General features: G+C 40.9%; 1 protein-coding gene across 1 annotated transcript in view; it reads left to right on the forward strand.

Annotated features, from left to right (window-relative positions):
- The window catches only part of LOC146986311 (uncharacterized), a 56,839-nt gene that overhangs the window by 18,977 nt on the left and 19,593 nt on the right, over positions 1-18,269 (forward strand). The window contains exons 11-12 of the mRNA XM_085780076.1: positions 16,453-16,536; positions 17,952-18,136. Coding sequence (XP_085636202.1) covers positions 16,453-16,536; positions 17,952-18,136 — 269 coding nt within the window. The remainder of the gene's footprint in view (positions 1-16,452; positions 16,537-17,951; positions 18,137-18,269) is intronic.

Below are 18,269 nucleotides of genomic sequence, written 5' to 3' on the forward strand. Positions count from 1 at the left end.
TGTCCTCCCCTTCGACCCGGACTCAAGCATAATTTCCCTTTTTTATTCACTCCTCCTTCACCTCCTTTTTGTTCTTTTCCTTTTCTCTTCCTCCTTTTTTTTTCCTGTCCCCTCTCCTGCCCTCTTACGTCTCCTTTTTTCCGTGGCTCCTCCGGTGTAATAACAGATGCCAGAGTCCTGTTCTCCTCAGCATGCTCCCATGATACCTAGACTATTTTCTTCCTGCTCACCCACTGCTCAGGCACTGTAGTGACTCAGCATTCATTCTAGCCGGTGCCTCCAAACAACCTCCTCCTCCTCTGGCCGGTGCTGATTTCATACTTGAATACATTTCTACTTTATGATGATCTATAATGTAACATAATGTATATGCTTTCAAAGACAGTCACGGCTGAGTAGGACTCAACAGCGTAATTCATTGATGACTTTGAGTAGAGAGATTAAAAAAAAAAAAAAGCTTAAGGTCGACTCGGCATCAAATCCAGTTAAATATTTTAGCCAAAATTGTAATCATGTTTAGTGTTTTTCCTGACGTACTGTATGTGTTTCTTATCTCTCCCCTCGGTGAACTCTGTGCCCATCTGTTCTCTAAATCTCTCTGTTTCATCCCCTTTATTCACACCATTTCTGACCTCGCTGTCCATCTGTTATTTAGCTCCAGCAATTTCACTGCCGTAGTTTATGTATATTCATGTTTGTGTGTGTGTGTGTGTGTGTGTGTGTGTGAGTGGGGGAGCAGGACTGCATCAAATTATGTTGAATACTAAAACACTGTGCCTGTTCCCCATACATCATATGGTGTTGTCACAAAATGCTAACTTTGTGACCAAGTGTCTTGCACCTTTCATGTTTTTGCTTTCATTTTTATTTCAGATAAGCACAACAGCTGGGGTAGATGTTATCAAAGCGCACATTTTTGTGCAACTTGGACAAAGAGAAATGAGAACATGCCCTCAGGGTATTGAAGATGGAGCAGATAGCTCATGTCGGAACAAGCAAGGTCAGGTTAAAATCAAGGGTCAAAATAAATTGGTCTAAGTTCAGAGCTGGACTGACCACACACACAAACAAACAGGTTACAAAGAGAGGTGATGAAGAATGTTGCAAGGGTCAGAATCTGGAGCAAAAAAAGTGTTCACCACTTCAACACGCTGTTGGCGCCCTAAGGCCTGGTGCAAAGGGTCATGAACACACAGACACGTAGGTCACAGGTGACTGACACCAGGACAGAGTATCCAAATTAAGAAGCTCTTTTAAGTTCAGCTGAGGTTACACTTTCTGGACCTTACAAAGCCTGTCACAGCTAAAAGCCTTTTAATCAATGGCCTCAACATCAAAGTAAAGTGTACTTAAGAAGACAGAGCAGTGTCAGAGGAGTGAAATACTTTCGAAATGAAATCTATGACTTTCAAAGTTAGTTTATTGTAGAGATTTGCAACAGTGCTCCCTGATTGTGTGACATATTTCTGACATGAGGGACTCAATTCTTCACTCAAATCTAAATCTGGAACCAAACTATTAATCCGATAGCAGAAATCATCCTGAACATAATACTCAATTATCAGTTTATTAGATCCACCAAGCTTAAAGTCGTGTCGGGGGTTGATGTTTTTGGTTTTGATCCTGTACATATTGTAAGTAAGTAACATTTGTTTGTATAGCTTTTCTCACATACTCAGTGCTTTACAGGATTGAAATACAAAACCATGAATACATGCAATGACACGAAATAAAGCAGCAGCCGTTGCAGAACTAAATCACAGAAGACAGTCAAAGAATGCTTAGAGAGGATTAGTTTTAGCAAGACATTTTTATAATAAATTATCTCACTGTATTTCACTAGTACCAGACAGAAGCACAGCTTAAAGAAGAACTATGCAAGTCCGGTCGCTTTTCAGCTGTTTTGCTAACCCTCCTCTCGGCCATGTGCATTTGTTTACAACAAAGCCAGCGAGAAATCGACAAAGACGCTACAGTAGGTGGAAGGCAGAGAGTATCAAGTGACAAGTCATTTTACCATCACAATGACTCTGAAGCTGTTTAATTGAGGTAAAAATCCTGCATAGTTCCTCCTTAAAGTCGTGTTGGTGGTTGATATTTGTGGTTTTTGAACCTGTACATATTGGCTATGAAGGGAGGATTACTTTTAGCAAGACATTTTTTATTTTTTGGCCTTTATTTGATAGCACATAGTGAGATAGACAGGAAATGGGGAGGCAGAGAGAGGGGGAATGACATGCAGGAAAGGTCTGCCCGACACGGGATTCAAACCGGGGACACCTGCGTTGAGGACTGTAGCCTCTACATGGGGCGGCCGCTTTAACCACTGCGCCACGCACCGCCCCAGCAAGACATTTTTTATGATGAAATGATCTCACTGTATTTCACTAGTACCCGACAGAAGCACAACTTAAATGCAGGTTGCAGTAAAATGTCAGGGTCAACCGGTGTACAGGTCGGATTGCTTCTATTAGTCCCACAGGAATGTCACCTCCCTCACCTGGATAATGACTCTTAGCCATAGGCACTTAGCCCACTGATGACCTCTTAGTTGAGACCTGCTTTCTAGTAAGATTTGCTCCTTGGCTGAGTTTGTTGTAATCCCTCCTTCCCTCCCTCCATCTCCACCTCCATTTGTTTCCGCAGGTTGAAGTGAAATGCCACCTGCTCCATCAGACTCTAATCTATCACTCTCATTAGCTGCCTCTCATGTGAATATGACCCGTATCATTTAATTTGGCCTGCTGAAGCACACGGAGGCATTTGATTTTTATCCAAATGCAGCAGCAGCCAAGCCTCTGCCTCTTGCTCTGTATTCAGCTTCCAGCAGAATGAGAGGGTCAGGGTTCCTGTTTGTGTTGGTCTGTGAAGTTAAATGAAATGTTTCACTAACCTCTGTCTCCTGCGGGACGGAGGGGTCATAAGTTAAGCTTGTTTGTGCACTATCCACCACCGATGACCTAGATACTCCTGCCAAGTTCTTTTGTTCAACTTACTGTTCAGTAGCAGGTTGCAGGAAGTGGAAATATGAAATAAGTGTGAAGTAGGGATGGAAAAACTAAGCAGGAGAGTTTGTCCTGTGGTACAGTGTGTCTTTCTCTCTCTTGAAGCTTTTGTGACTCGATCCAGTGGCCTCAATAACTTTGAAAAGTTTGGAGCCAACAGGACTCTTAGCGGAGGTGGACGTCCAGCCAAACTGAGTGACCGGGCAAGAAGGACATTGGTCAGGGAGGTTACTGAGAACAAAGCCAGAAAGGAACAGTCTGCATGTCCTCATCTTCCCTCGTAGAATTAAAATTCTATACTTGTTTGCACACGCAGTCTTAATTGGATGAAATTAGGAGAAGAATGAATTATTTGTGATCTGTGTATAAATGTGTTGGATGATGGGATTAGAAGCCGCAGGTAGAAGAGGAGATGGGAGGGTAAGAAGATAATCTTTTTAAAGGAAAAGAAAGGAAGGCAGTGTTGGCTCAGATCCTGCCAGGCCCCTGAATACTTCCCTCCAGGGCCGGACCCTGAAGGCTTTCCTGCCAGCCTGCTTTCCTGTGTGTGTGTGTGTGTGTGTGTGTGTGTGTGTGTGTGTGTGTGGTCACACACTCTAGCTCTTTCCCTGTAAGTTTTCCAGCTCTACCCTCTTTTCCTCTTGCTCTGTTCTGCAGTTACACCCTGTGGAGACCCTGTGGCTGTTCTTGAGTCTGTGTGTATTATTGTATAGTAGGTAAAAGGAGAAACTGTGTGTGTGCGTGTGTGGGAAACATGCCCTGTTTTGTGTGCATGCATGTGAATAAAGAGCTTTGTTTGTAATCTGAACTCTCAAACTAAAGTACAAGAGGTGTGATCTCAATAATTAATAGGATTTTCTTAATTATGTTTACTTCCATTAAAATCTGGGGCAGGATTTGTTAAAGAGGGTTATGATCATTTGCATACCCATAAATTAGCACTTTTTGCCTTTTTTCATTTAAAATGCCAAAAAATATAAAGGCAAAGATGTATAGAAAAGAAGGCAGATTGTTAAAAGTTAGACAGTGAGTGTGTGATTGTAGAGAGGAGATGAAAATATGTTGGAAATACAAAGACAAAGTGAGAAAAAGACGTGAAGATATTCTGCTCAAGATTTAAAGTGAAATAAAAAATTGAAAACATTGCAGGGAAAAATAAGGAGAGGAAAAAGAAGTGGGCCAAGTGCAGGGCTCTAGCTGTCAAATGGTTGCGTGCATGCAGCCAGTCTCTACAATCACATATACAAACACACACACACACACTGACTCACTCAGAGAAATTGGAGGTCTGAAAAGCAATCACTGAGGCCATCAACAACAAATGACACAATGAAATATTAAACTTGTGGAGTTTAAATTAGAGGCCACAGACTGTTTAGAGTTCTCATCTTTTTTACTCTTGTCAGCTGTAATTGCGGGACGGAGATAGAGATCTGGCTGTTTGGTTCCTTTCTCGTGCTCCCACTCTCCTCCCCTGCCCTCTGTTTACCCCCAGTCCTTCTCTCCGTCCCCTTTTGTTTTGTTTTGCCTTTCTTTCTCTCCCACTCATGTTGTCTTCAGAGAGTTAAAACTGTGATGATGTCAGCAGTTACCTTATATCCCAGTCCTGCATTATGTGTTACTCATTGCTCAGGGCCCAACTTCATGTACCCCAGCCCCTGCAGTCGGTGTTGGACCTTTGCCCTGCGGGGGTGAACTTTGACTTTGCAGTCGGCCTTAAGGCGCATTAGGAGGCAGGCTGTGAATGACAGGGTGTGGTAGGGGTCAAAACTCACAGGTCAGTGGGGATCAGGGGAGAACGAGCCCACTCCCTCCCATTATGCTCCTTCGCTCTGTGATGTCTCTCTTTCTCCAACATCCCTCCTTCCATCCCCATCCTACTTTCTCCTTTATTTGATTCCCTTTCTCTATTGCACCATTCAGCTTTGTCTTTTTTTCTGTGCCTCAATTTCTCTCTTTTTTTCACTTTAAATGTACAGTTTTAAAAAACCCTAAAGTTTTGATTCCTGCACTGTAAAAAAAGAAAAAAAAAGAAGTTGTTCTTATGGTAAAATACAGGCAGAACTTCACCGTTAAAATTACAGTAAGACAGTTTCTACTAATATGGTAGATGAATATTATACTATGAGTTAGTATGAGTATTAAATGTAAAATCAAACATTTACTGTAAGAATAACTGTTTTTACCATTGAATCATGTTTTGCCCTAAAATTTACATTAAAATATTATATAAAATAAGGTTTGTGCCATGAAATACGAAAAGATTTACTATAAAATTAACAGTCTAAATTATAAAATACGTTCACTGTGTGGTTGATTTTGGTTGTTTAAAGCTGCTCCTGACTGTTTGACATTACAGATCTGCTGTTACCAGTTTCTCTTCTCTTCTTAGGGAGTTACAAATGCACTGCATTTCCTTTGACTATTTCATCATTGTTGAGTGTATTTAAAAACAATGACTGGCCAAAATAGCATCAACATATTGGTTTTATTTAATCAAAAATCTTAAATCAACAAGTTGTGCAGCAAATGAAAATAAATGACTTTCATTGTAGTTTTTTCCTAACAGATTGTAAGTCAGATTTCTGCTGCTTATTCTCAAAAAGCCAAATGTTTTCCTCCTCCTCTCTTAAATCCACGTTTCCTCCCCCCTGCTCCTGTTCTCCTGCCCCTGCTCTGTGGTCTGCTCACTCTTTAGCCATTGATTTACCAGCACACTAAACAGACTTTCCGTGTCTTTGAGCTTTGTGTGTGGGTGAATTTATGCATGTACACTTCCTGTGTGTTTCTGTGATTGTGATTGTGATGCAGACACAGGATTTACTGTGTGTAGTCCGATAGTCCAACCGCCAATTAATACCACAGTCCTCTAGCAGCTTTTCAGCAAAGACAAAAACAAACAGCAGGAATCATTAAGCTGCTCTCTGCTTTCTGGTTATTGAAGACAGAGTTATTATATGAGTATGCGGCCGTGGGTGTTTGACCGGCATTGTGTTTGTGTTTGTCCTCTCCCTGAGGTCATGGGTATTTCCATGTGGTTTCAACCAAATGGCTTTGAATTGTTGAGGATAATTATGAGTGCTGATGGAGCACTCCTGTGGTCTGCTGCTCATCAGACGAGATCAGATCAAGTAAACAGCTGCTGGATTCAAGTGACTAAGAGATAAAACTCATGATCGCAACCAAACAGGTCGAGGCTTTGCTTGGTCTCAGTGACTAATAAACTTTACAATTAATAGTGAGCAGGTAATGTTCATATCTCATCTAAAGTTCAGTGTGGCGTAAGTACTATTCTTGATTTAAATGACATCATCTGTATACATAGATTATAGACTTTGAAAACCACTTTGAACCAGTGTTAGGAAGTCTTGATTTTAATTTATAATCTCAAACATGTTATATAAGTTTGATTGTTGCCTGTGTGGAAAGTATATATAAAATAAAAGCTTAATTGTTGAGACGGTAGATTGTTCCTGCAGCAGACTGGTCAGCTTTTTTTTTTTTTTTTGTGGCGTTTGTGGTTTTTTCCAGGCTCCAACTCTGGTCGTGTTTCTTTAACCTCTTTATCTCCTTGTCTCCATCCGTTGGCTGCTAACCTTTGCCCAGCCTAATACTAATTATTTTCTTGTCTGACTGCACATGTAGACACGTGAATGTGGTAAATAGACGTGAGGTTTGGTTTTTTTTCAAAACTTTTCTGGTCTTAGCAACCACCCACAGCAGTTTCAAGTTTCACACAAGTCACGTTCACCCATTCACATTTTCATACAGAGCTTTTCCCTATATGCTTTTTCTACCATACACACAACATTTATTTATTCCAATGACACATCAGGGGCAGATTGTGGTTCAGTATCTCGCCCAAGGACGCTTCGACATGCGGACTGACCTTTTAGATTATTGGACTTTATCTTGAGCCGCAGCTATAGCGCTGAAAGAAGTTACAATGCTGAGAGCGTCCTGACAGTATTCTCCCAGTCATGCAGGGATCATGTAATAAAGAGGGGTTAAGATTTAGTGTGAGTGAGGCAGGGGAGCTTTCTTCTGTAGTTTTTCTATGTAAGTTGGACCACAGCCTCTCTGTGGAAATCCCCTTCCTCTCACTCATAATCTCTGCCTTCCAATTTATCTTCTTCTCCTCTTTTGTCTTCACCCCCCTTGTGTTTTTTCTCATGTTTACCCTTTGTCTTTCAGTCCTCGTATAGGCTCAATGCATTGGTTCATCACTGCCAAACGGCTGCATGAATATTTATGTTTAATAAAACTCTCAGGCTTCACTTTTCAGCCCGGTCACATCAAATACTTCATGCTGGTTTATTCACCATTGTGCCAGCCTTTATTTAACTTTTGTGAGGAATCAGACGACGGCTGCTGCTCAGGGCTTTGAACTATAAACATCTTTGATGCTAGCGATGAGTTGGATTGATAAAATTACTACATGTCCTCACCTCCTGCCTCCATCCCAGATAAACCTCGTTAAGCCCAGCTGAATAAGAAACAAACGCCTTTGTTCAGCCTCCAGGTCCACAAAGCCACACCAATAAAAAGTTTGTAGAGGCGCGATTAGTATGCAGAGAGGAAGAAGTGTCATTGTTGAAGATTCACAACTCTGCTTTTCTTTCATTATGACAACTCTGGGTTAGAAATTAGACATAATATAGAATACATATTGGCCAGAATAATAATAAATCTAATATATTGGTGTTTTCAAGGGCGCACATACTTGTGGATATTTGAGTGAGATTGCCTGTTTGGCAAGTGTTTGGACTATGTCATTATCTCACTCAAAGGATTCGCACTAATCCCCCTCATTTGTCAACTTATCGGTTTATCTCTAAATACATGAGACACCAGGGTATTACTGCGCCATTCCTCTGAAAAAAAGAAAAAGTGAAACCCTTCCTCCTCAACTCTTTCTCTACCTCCTGCTACGTGTCTCTCTTTCATAGGATCCTTTGCTTTGTTTTTTTCCTGTTTCTCCTTTCTTCACACTCTACCCTGTAGTAAAAGGTTAAACAGACATTTGTATTGTGCACAGAAGCTGGAAACGGGATGACTGGAGTTCATCACTGACCAGGAGGCAAAAAAATAACAAATTAGATGACTACCTCATTGCCGTCCATTGTTCTGTGTCCAGGACCAGCAGAGAGATTACGGCCCTGTGGTTAACGGTGGCAAAGTGCAGTTGTAAAGGCTGATAGTGGTCGAGACATGTTTGTATTATACTGTAGCATCAACATGAGCAGCAACTACACTGATGCTAAATACTGAAAACATGCTGATGGCATTAATTGATCTTATGTATGGACCAGACAGGACGGAGTTGTGTTAAAGCAGTTAATTTGCACTGTCGGGCCCAATTATGAACGTTGGGAACAACGAATGGACGTGTAGTGTAATATAACTAACGAACAGCAATCTAGAGTCTATGACGCTCAACAAAAATGTTAGATTTTTTTCTCATGTCTTCGCCTAGTCTGACATCTCCTACAACATGAACCTTGACGTTGACCAACAGGATGACAGAGCGCTCTGACGCATCGTTTACACACATTAAAGCTCCTGTACGTTAGCTCACTTCATGTGCGAAATGTATGTTAATGGTTTTGAGATGAACACATTCGTTAACAAACCTCAAGTTCTCTCTGAAGGACCAAACCCAGTAACAGCTCCACAATTGTTTTTTTCTTCGTTTTCTTTTTCGTGTCTGAGCTAAAGACCGTTTGCATCACACACAGTGCTACAGTAGTTGCGACGCCTCACTGATGACCTATGAACTTGCCCAGGGTCATGGATGATGATGATTGGTCTGTTTCACACTTGTAGTGTTGCCAGTCTTCTGACCGAGACATAGCAGGAGTTTATGCCACTGTGATCGTTTAATCTGACATGGTGACCATTGTGAAAGACAAAAATGTTGTCTGAACCCAGCCTTACTTAACATGGACTTCATAAATCTTTTCCAATTTTGATTGATTGAATTTATTTATTTAAAACAGGGACAATGCACAAAAAAAACATTAATCTTGTAAAACAAGAAGAGATGCTTTGAGCCAGGTTATAGCAACAATTGCTAATTTCCGCCTGTAGTCCCTGCGTGTAGTGTAGTCCCAACATTTTCTTTTCTCTCAAGCTAATTTATTGATTAGTTCTCTCATATAACTGTTGAATCACAGTCATTGAAGCTACAAATTCCAACTTGAGCTTTGATGGGTGAATCTAACCTCAGTTTATCGTCTAACCTGCAGCAAAGCAGGTTCTTCTCAAATGTGGTACCTGATTGTGACTCATTCAGCTGTTTGCCTTGTACTTTTCCAACTCGTAAACACTCGCTTGTAACTCTTTTTCCTGACATTTCAAAACAGCTCAGATGTAAAAGGTTTAAACTCTTGTGCTTAGTCATTAAATGTGCTGCATTTTCTGAATGACGGGACACCGCTGCTCATTGCCAGAAGCCGAACATGAATTCCCGAAAAGTGTTCTTTCTTTAAACTGAGTCGTGGGCCTGCTGAGTCATCACACCCCATAATATTGACTCAAGCAATCATGATTAGTTACCAATATTGTTTTTTTTGCCCCGCAGATATGTCCTCCTCTTTTTTTAGGCCGAGCTGATGCCAGTCCTGACAAAGCAAATCTGATTTCAGTCCATATCGCCTCAACTCAGCGTGATGAAACTTCTGTGATGTTCATTCCAGCGAAGAACATAAAAAAAGCTTAATAGAGACACCGGTACAAAATGTGGTTTGCCCTTAGGTTTATTGTTGTGCAAGGTTTTCCGATCTCAAGAAGTGCTTTTGTGCACAGCTCACATAACACTTCCAGTTTACTGCAGGTTGAGTGGGTCTCATTTTCAGGTGTCACATTTGAGTTATAAACAATTTGGTGTTAATAGAAACCATTTCTCTGTCTTTTAATTCCTGCTAGTTAGATGTTCAGCTAGTATACCAGAAGAATCTTTCAACTGTGTCCAACTTCATCTTCCCCCTCTCTTTTTCCATCCCTCAAGAGATCTTCTTTGTCGATTACTTTACGATTAGTTTTTTTTTTTTGTCTAATTTCCCCCTCTATAAATAATCAGCACTTCAAAGCGACCAGTGTGCAGTGTCAGTGAGCTCCCAGGCTCCTGGATCTGCTGAGGCCAGCCTTACATTAGAGTTTATTCAATCCCAGCTACAGGTGTGCTGCCCCGCCAACTCCCAGAGGACAGCAGACGCTTCAAATACACCAAAACACAACCTTCAAAAGGCCGTGTGTCATCAGCATTAATTCCTGAACACTGAGGAATCAGCAGAGTACTCTGTTATCTGAGACTGACTTTGACAGAGGGAGGGAGAGAGACAGAGACAGGGAAAGAGAGGCAGAGAGAGAGAGAGAGAGAGTGGGCAGTAAAACACACACTGTCATTCATACCTTCTCATTATTTCCCTGAGTCACAGAGGAACCCCGGAGCTGAGCTCATCAACACCGACGTTCCCGACTGTTGAGTTGTTGATTTTCACCATATGTTTTGATTTAATAGCTTCACGTTACCACCTCACTCTTGTTTGTCATGTCATTTGTTTTCATATTTGTCTACATGTTTGTGTATGTATGAGGTTATTATACCCGCTGGGTGTGACTTCAGACAGACTGTGAGACCAACAGTTATACCTGCAATTACAGCTCAGACTGACACTAACTCAAACCTGATCCTCTCAGAGTAAAATACAGTGTTTTTATTTAATTTATTTTTTAAATTGTCTTTTTATTTGGAAAGGCAAATTTCCATCACACACATTTGACCACATACACAACCAGTACATACATTACAGTTTGAATGATTTTGTCCATACTGCCCTTCTGGGATTTTCTTTTCTTTTTCACTAATTGTTTTAGTTATGAACAATGACAAACCACCTCAGTCCCTCAAATCATAACATAAAAAAGAGGGCGGGTTCACACAAAGCACACGTACAATCAAATTAAATCAGATCTGATCAGTTTTACATACTCGGTCCATTTGGTCCAGATCCTATATATTTTTTGTTTTTCAACTTTGAGGGAAATCCATGACTTCTCCATAACATAAATCTCATAGACAGTTTCAATGCATTCGTCAGTGGTGGGTGGTTCTGAAATACAGGAGTTATAATCGACCCTGTCCTTGTGATGAGCCGTTTGCAGTTGATCAGTGTATCATTGACTCATTGTCAGTTCAGATATGATGTGCACACAGCATGCAAAACTTTAACTGGTAGTTTATACTGTATGTCTAAATGAAATGTCTTCAGCTGTCGGGAGGAAGCTTTCATGCAGCCTAGTAAAGGAGGTCTCTTTGGTATCTGTGGCCGAACGGTCTTCCCACATTTATCTTCATCAATAATTTTGTCTTTTTGGTCTTTTTGAGCAATGACGATAACAATCACAGTACATTGTCAGTGATCATGTTTCCCCTCTTGTTTGTTTACCATATTTACCTGCTAACATTTTTTAAGTACAGCTGAGGCTAATAGGAATGTCAAAGTACACGTTTTCACTATACAACCATGGAAGGGAAGCTGTAATGCTTTTACTGTTACCAAAACAATTAAGACCAGGCTTTGGTCCATTCAACCAAACAACAGCCTGGCAGCAGAGATCAGGTGTTAGTTTGGCTGAAACTTACAATGCATCTCTTTTAAACTCATTTATAACTAACCTTTGTGTGTAATGTGGGATATTAAGTCTCACCGACAGCTGCCTCTGAGTTGGTCCAGATGATGTTGGATTGTCAGTGGTTTAGCTTCACTGTCTTCAGCCCTGTCATTACTGCATGGTGTGAAAACTGTGTGTGACCACACAGAGTTTGTGTGTATTGTGGCATCTATCATTATAGCATTAGTTTAAATCTCTATTTTGGCTTCAGTTGTTTAAAGTGAGAGGCAGTCATCGGAAAAATGGTACTGTATTGATACGTATTAGTTTTTATATATATGGCCAGTTTATACAGAAAACCAGGTTCTTGTGACTGAATTTGATCTATAAGTTCAACGTTAAAGCCTAGATAGATATGTTTTGCCCTTCTACCCAGTAAAGCAGTTACTGTTACTTGATCTTTTCCGACCAGAGCTCCCTGCAGTGTGGCAGAACAACCTGTGCTACAACAAGCTGCTATTTGTTTGGAATCTAAAGGCCAGACTGGTTGTGTTACAATGGTGGCAATTAAGGCTGAAAACGATCCAAGATTCATTAACCTTGAACAATTTGTATGATCCCGAGCCAATTTCTGTTCAATTGTAAGGACTTTAAATCACTTGTTTAAAGGTGTACAGAAAAGAAAATTGAATTTGAGCCCACTCTGGGTCATAAAATTAGTGTAATAACTCATCTATCAGACGATGTAGGCCAAACTTTGTGCAAAATTCTATTTTTGAGTAAATCCGTGATGAAAGTGTGTATTTTAGTGTAGTTTTTTTTTTCGTATTGGATAATGCAGGCGCACGGATTATACGTCAGCCTGTACACGATTCACTAGCCACTGATATTGGATCCGTAATCCGTCATTCAAACGTCTGAGACACGCACACACACACGGAGCTCGGGCTCGCCCCAAACTTTGAATATCCCGCCCGCTCGATAACGACCAATCAAATTCATTTTCCTTACTCGGGTAAACTCGTGTTGCAGCTCGTGACAACTCGGCGCGACAAACGGGACAAACGGCCATTTCTGTACACCTTTAATTAATCTTTATTTGACTTTTCAAAGTGAAGGAGACTATTGGAAATCCAGTAAACTGTTAAGTAGAGCGTGAAAAATAGAGCGACCTTTCAGGCTGGAAAATTTGCTCACACCAACACCAGCTCACACCAACTCTCTGTGAAGTGTTTAACACAGCAACACATTCAAACGTCTTTGTTTGTCTATTAAGATCCCAATTAGCATCTGCATAGCATCAGCTATTCTTTCTGGGGGATCCAACGATAGTTATATTTGATTATTTTTGGTTTTTGTAAGGGCACTCCCAGCTATAAAGCAGCAAGCTTTGATCTCTGCAGCCTCAGTTCAGTTTAAACATAAACATTTGTCCACTGTAGATCACTGAAATAGCAGGTTAAGTGCAAACTATTGATAATGAGCCATAAAAAAAGAATAAAAACAGTTTTAGTGATGTACATACTGTAGTTAGTGAGCATCAACTCTGTGGACCAATAAAGTTGAAACTGTCTCTCCTTCAGTAGCAGCAGCACAATCAATAGTCCTGGCCAGCTGACTGGAGAGCAGCGGTTTCTGAACCCAGTCACCTGAGTAAAATGCTAAGTACAGACAATTACAGTATGAACCCACGGCTCCTGCTTGGCTCAGTATTCCCAAATAAGGCTATTCCCCATCTCCCTCGTCGTACATGTGTGAAACTTGTGTCAGACACGTTAAAACCACATGTGATGTCATGTTTTGGAAAGTCATGTTGAAGATCTTCCTTGACTTCTGACCCGATAAGGACGATGCATATGTCTGTCCCTGTCTTAAGGAGCCTCTTCGCTCTCGCTCAAATGTTTACATCTTCCAACACTCGCTATCAATAAGAGGCTTTGCTGTAACACTGGTTGCTATGGCTGCTGTTGATGGGAGTGGAGCAGCTATGCATTCACTAGACTAGAGATAAACCACGGTGACCTGTGGCCGACCTTGTTTGTAGAAGAAAAATTCCTTCACAGGGAGCATTTTAACGTACGTTCACCCCAAGATGTTGAACTTTGTCTTTGTTTAACATGAACATCCAACATGACGACAACTTACATGTTAGAGAAACTTTGACTACTAAGACAGATTTAGAAAGCAACCCGAACACATTTTTACTTTTTTTATATTCTCAAATCCAACTTTAAAGCTTAATGATTTTGTTTATCTGTATTCAAAGGCCGCAATTCTTAAGGACACATGTACATGTTTTACTTGAATCTGACACAGTTTGCTGCTTAATGTGTTTTGTTTCCTCCCTCTTCCCCTACTAGTGTTTTATACCACTTGCCAGGCCAACATTGTATAGAATTTTGTTCTTATTGTTTTGCCTGGTAAAATAAAGGTAAAATAAATAAATAAAACTGGAGATCAGCAATGCATCACCTACTGCTATAAATGCACTTTTTCCCAGTAAAATTATACACAGCCTGTCGTAGCTTTCCATCTCCTACCTGCAAATTACCTCTTTATCTCTCCACCCGCTAAACTTCAATTGTCCTTGAAGCTCTGCATCGGTCCTGGACCTGGATTGGTTCGGAGGAGGCTGCAGAAAATTCATACATAACTGTCAGACTTTATCAGACGGTTGACTCTTTATGCACACTGTGCAGTGTGGTCTTTCCAAAAAGCACTTGAATATGTGGAAACACCTCAACCAGGCCTAGTTCCAGCAGTAAATCACACACAGTCACCCAGTCCTTCTCATTACAACCCTGAGTCATACAGAAACTGGGCAGGTGAGCTCACCAGGTAGGGTTGGTGTGTGTGTTTGAGTGTATTGGCTCTGTGAAGACATATTCACAGTTTACAGAGACAAGTATGCATCTTTCTCTTTTTATGTAAGTTTTTAGTTCTTTTAAACATGTGCTTTAAAAAAGAATAAGAAAGGTGTGAGCTCAAATTATGACTGGATTTTATTTAATACAGAGTCTTATAGTTGAACCTCAGAACGCACAATAAACCTGAGGGTTGCATCTAGATATAAGCAGTGTTGTAGGTGATGTCAAACACACATAAGCTGACGAATTTCCCACCTTAATTTGTTTCAAAGAGTGGATGAGCTAATGCCACATGTTTCTATCCAGTTAGCCCTTGGGTGGCTAAGAGGAGACGTGCTGCGACAAGTCAGTGTTTTGAAGTTGGCATTTGGCTGAGGAAGGGAACCTCTCCTTAACCGATGTCTGACAGTGATTGAGATAGGTCTGAGGGAGGAAAGGAAGGAGAGGGGGTGGGGGAGCCGTGGGCTATAGGTGGAGGGGAGGGTGTGCCTGGGAAATGAGTTGTTTTAACATCAAAGATAACCCTTCTCAGGACCCTGCAAAAAAAACCTCACACTGGGCCGGGACACGCTGCACTTCATCACCAGCTCTTCCTGTTTGACAGAGGCCTTATCCTGAAGCTCCAGTTAAATACTGATACACACTAAGAATTAGAGGTCAGCAGCATCACCTGCCCCCCGACGTGGCCCCGCCCCCACAATGACTCTGTTCTCAGCCTACTAACTCAGGCACAATGAAACATGTATTAATTTAAATAAATTGGAAGCTCCGGTTCTGTCACTAACCAGTTAAAGGGATAGTTCAACATTTTGGCAATCCCTGTAGTCATAGCAGTAGGTTCATTGCCTTTAATTATCGGTGCATGTTGTTTTGAGATCCGCGGGGGAGAGATGTGAGCTGCTCAGTGAACACAATGGAGGTGAATGGTATAGGTCCCCTGTCCCTCATCAAATACACAATCCAACAACTCCAAAACGCTCTAGTGGAGAAGTTGTGACCTGCACATTCACCACGCTATGAAATAATAATGTAACATTACGAGACTGAGTTGTTTTTGAGTTAAATGCAGCTGGAACTACATCCAGACACGGCTGCTGGGCGGAGTGATTTCAAAAGTGCAAATAGTTCAGAGTATTTGCTTCATGTGTGGTAATAAAGCAATATATCACATGGTATATGCTCATTATCATCCGATAGGTAATGAACCTACTGCTATGACTATAGGTATCATGGCAACCATCCCTTTAAGTGACTTGAGGAACACAGATGGCAGTGACTAAGTAGCCTGACTGTAACAAAAAAAAAGGCAATTATCAAATGTAATTAAAAATGGCATTAACCGGGGCCAGCAGATCTCCCTGTTTCAAGTACTGTATGTAAAATCATTTGTACTTGTCAGCATTGGAAAGCGCCAGACCAGCTTTTATCATCTGTGTCCAGTAGCCTTCATGCTAAGCTAAGCTAACCAGCTGCTGACATCAGCTACATACTGAACAATCAGAGAGTGGTATCTATCTCCTCATCCAGCTCTGAGCAAATACACAAATAGTTGAACTCAACTGTCATAATAATGATAGAAGTGCAGCAGCAACATGTGTATTTGATATATTTCCTGTCAATGACTTCATATTATTTCACTGATGACTGATCTTAAATGATGCTTCAGCTAAGGTGGTCATTGATCAGTATTTAGGTTTAGCAAATGTTTAATCAGGAAGGAAATGTATTCAACAAATGTTTAGGTTGCACACAGTACACATCAATGAACTGGTAAATAAATGTATTAAATTCAAAGTGATAACTAGTGAATGTGTCTATAGTTGTTGATAGAAGTATTGTGCACAATTAAAAGAAGTCAGGACTCCACTTGCAATGGAGCTATTGCTCCTGCACACATGAAAGTGTAAAACATTTAACTGTGAATTGAATTTTGAATGATTTTCTTTTTTTCTTTTTTTTTTTAGAAGAGAGTGAAAAGCCCTCCAGCCAGATTGGAGGTAAAGAGGAAGAAAATGTGTCTGCACCATCAGGGGAAAACACTGAGAAAGGTGAGTTTGCTTCTGTGTTGATGTGTCTGTATGTTTAACTAGTGTTGTCCTATATTTTTTGTGTCTTTTATTACAGCATTAGCCTTCATAAAAGGTCTAAACCTCTCATATCCATATATCTTAACCTGACTGGCCTCAGATTGTAGTGATTTAGTGTCACTGACGGCTTTTCATCTCTCAATTCAGCGGGTTCAACAAGGGACAGTCATAAAGGAAACATAAAAGCCTGTATCACAACAGAATTAAATCATAATTCTTTTTGCAAAATATTCTCCAGTAATCTCTAAGCCAAACTGTTTGTAAGTGGATGAATTAAAGGCTTAAGACCTTTGTTAGCAGTATGTTAACAGGACAGACGTGCAGCTCTGTTGTACAGCGAGCGCATGCTTCCAGATTTGCCAGTGCACTGAGTACAGCACTTGCCCAAACATACCTTCAGCAGAGTCGCCCCAAGTCAAAGAATATTTTTGTTAGAACAAGACTGACTCTCTTATCACTGTGTTACCAAATTAAACAGTTTCTGTCATGTAACCAAAGTAAAGCCGCCAACTCTATTTTTAAACCAGGCAAGTCAGAGAAGTGAAATACCTTTTTGTACAGATCATTTTTAGCCACATTTGCTGTCCTGGCACCATGCAGGTGCTTTGTTCTCTTCAAAATAGAAAATGAAATGTCTTCACAGAGACACTAGCATGTCTGCAGAGTCTTGTTAGCAGACATTAGTGCGATCTGCTCGTTCGTTTTGAACTCCAGACAGCAGAATGCAAATGCATTTTAATTTACTGGTGTTATTTTCACGATATTCCTTCTAGAGTTGGCACAAAATGTCATATTACTAAATCAAGTTAGATTGAAGTTAGATATCCTGTCATGTCCTTAAGATGGCAAAGCGTTTCACTGTTCTTTTCAATACACAATTCCCAGTAAATCGCTGTTTAAATCTCATGCACCCCTTGTGTTATAAACATGAGATACGGCTTCAGTGTCTGTGATCATATGCATGAGTGTGCTTGCACACAAACACAGACAGTACATTGTATAAGTGGGTCTTTGTGTTCACAGCTTGCCTAAGCAGGCAGATTCTGCCCCCTGAGTAAATATGGTGAGCCGCTGATAACATTCATTTGTGTATAACAAGGACACATTCACACAGCAAAACACACGTATGCGCACACACACACAAGCGTTTCAATGGGGGTATGCCTGTAATGGAATGATAACTTATTTTGGTACTCTGACATGCTCCAGAGTATCATCACAGGGTTGTCCCCAACATTTTGTAATCGAGTGGTGCTCAGGCTTGGGATGTCTTCATAAAGAGAATGTGTAAGTTGTGTAAGTGCTTTTTTTTTTTTTTTTTTTTACAACTTGTGATTGTTTGAATGATTGTTTTTTATCTTTTTGTGCTGACACAGTTACCGGGGCTAAAAGTGTCCTGACCCGGGTGATGCGTCTGGCCCAGCGGTACCTGTTGGACCCGATGGGTCGACAGAGGGCTGCAGAGAAAAGTTCACAAACACAGCCCAAGTCCAGACAGCGCAGTCCTGCACCTGGACAGGTTTTCAAGAGTCGGACCTCCGCTTCTCTAACACAAGCTCAGGTAAAGCCTGATCTGTTGGTAAGGTGCTCATCTTTAAGAGTAGTGTCTCTGTTGCTGGCTCTCGCATGAGCTCTGGCATTTTAGTGAGTTGTCTAAAAGATCAAATAGCCAACAGCCAACAATGCACCTTTAC

This window comes from Trachurus japonicus, chromosome 6 (genome assembly GCF_045865225.1).
Source record: "Trachurus japonicus isolate A0001 chromosome 6, Traja_1.0".
NCBI classification, from domain to species: Eukaryota; Metazoa; Chordata; class Actinopteri; order Carangiformes; family Carangidae; genus Trachurus; species Trachurus japonicus.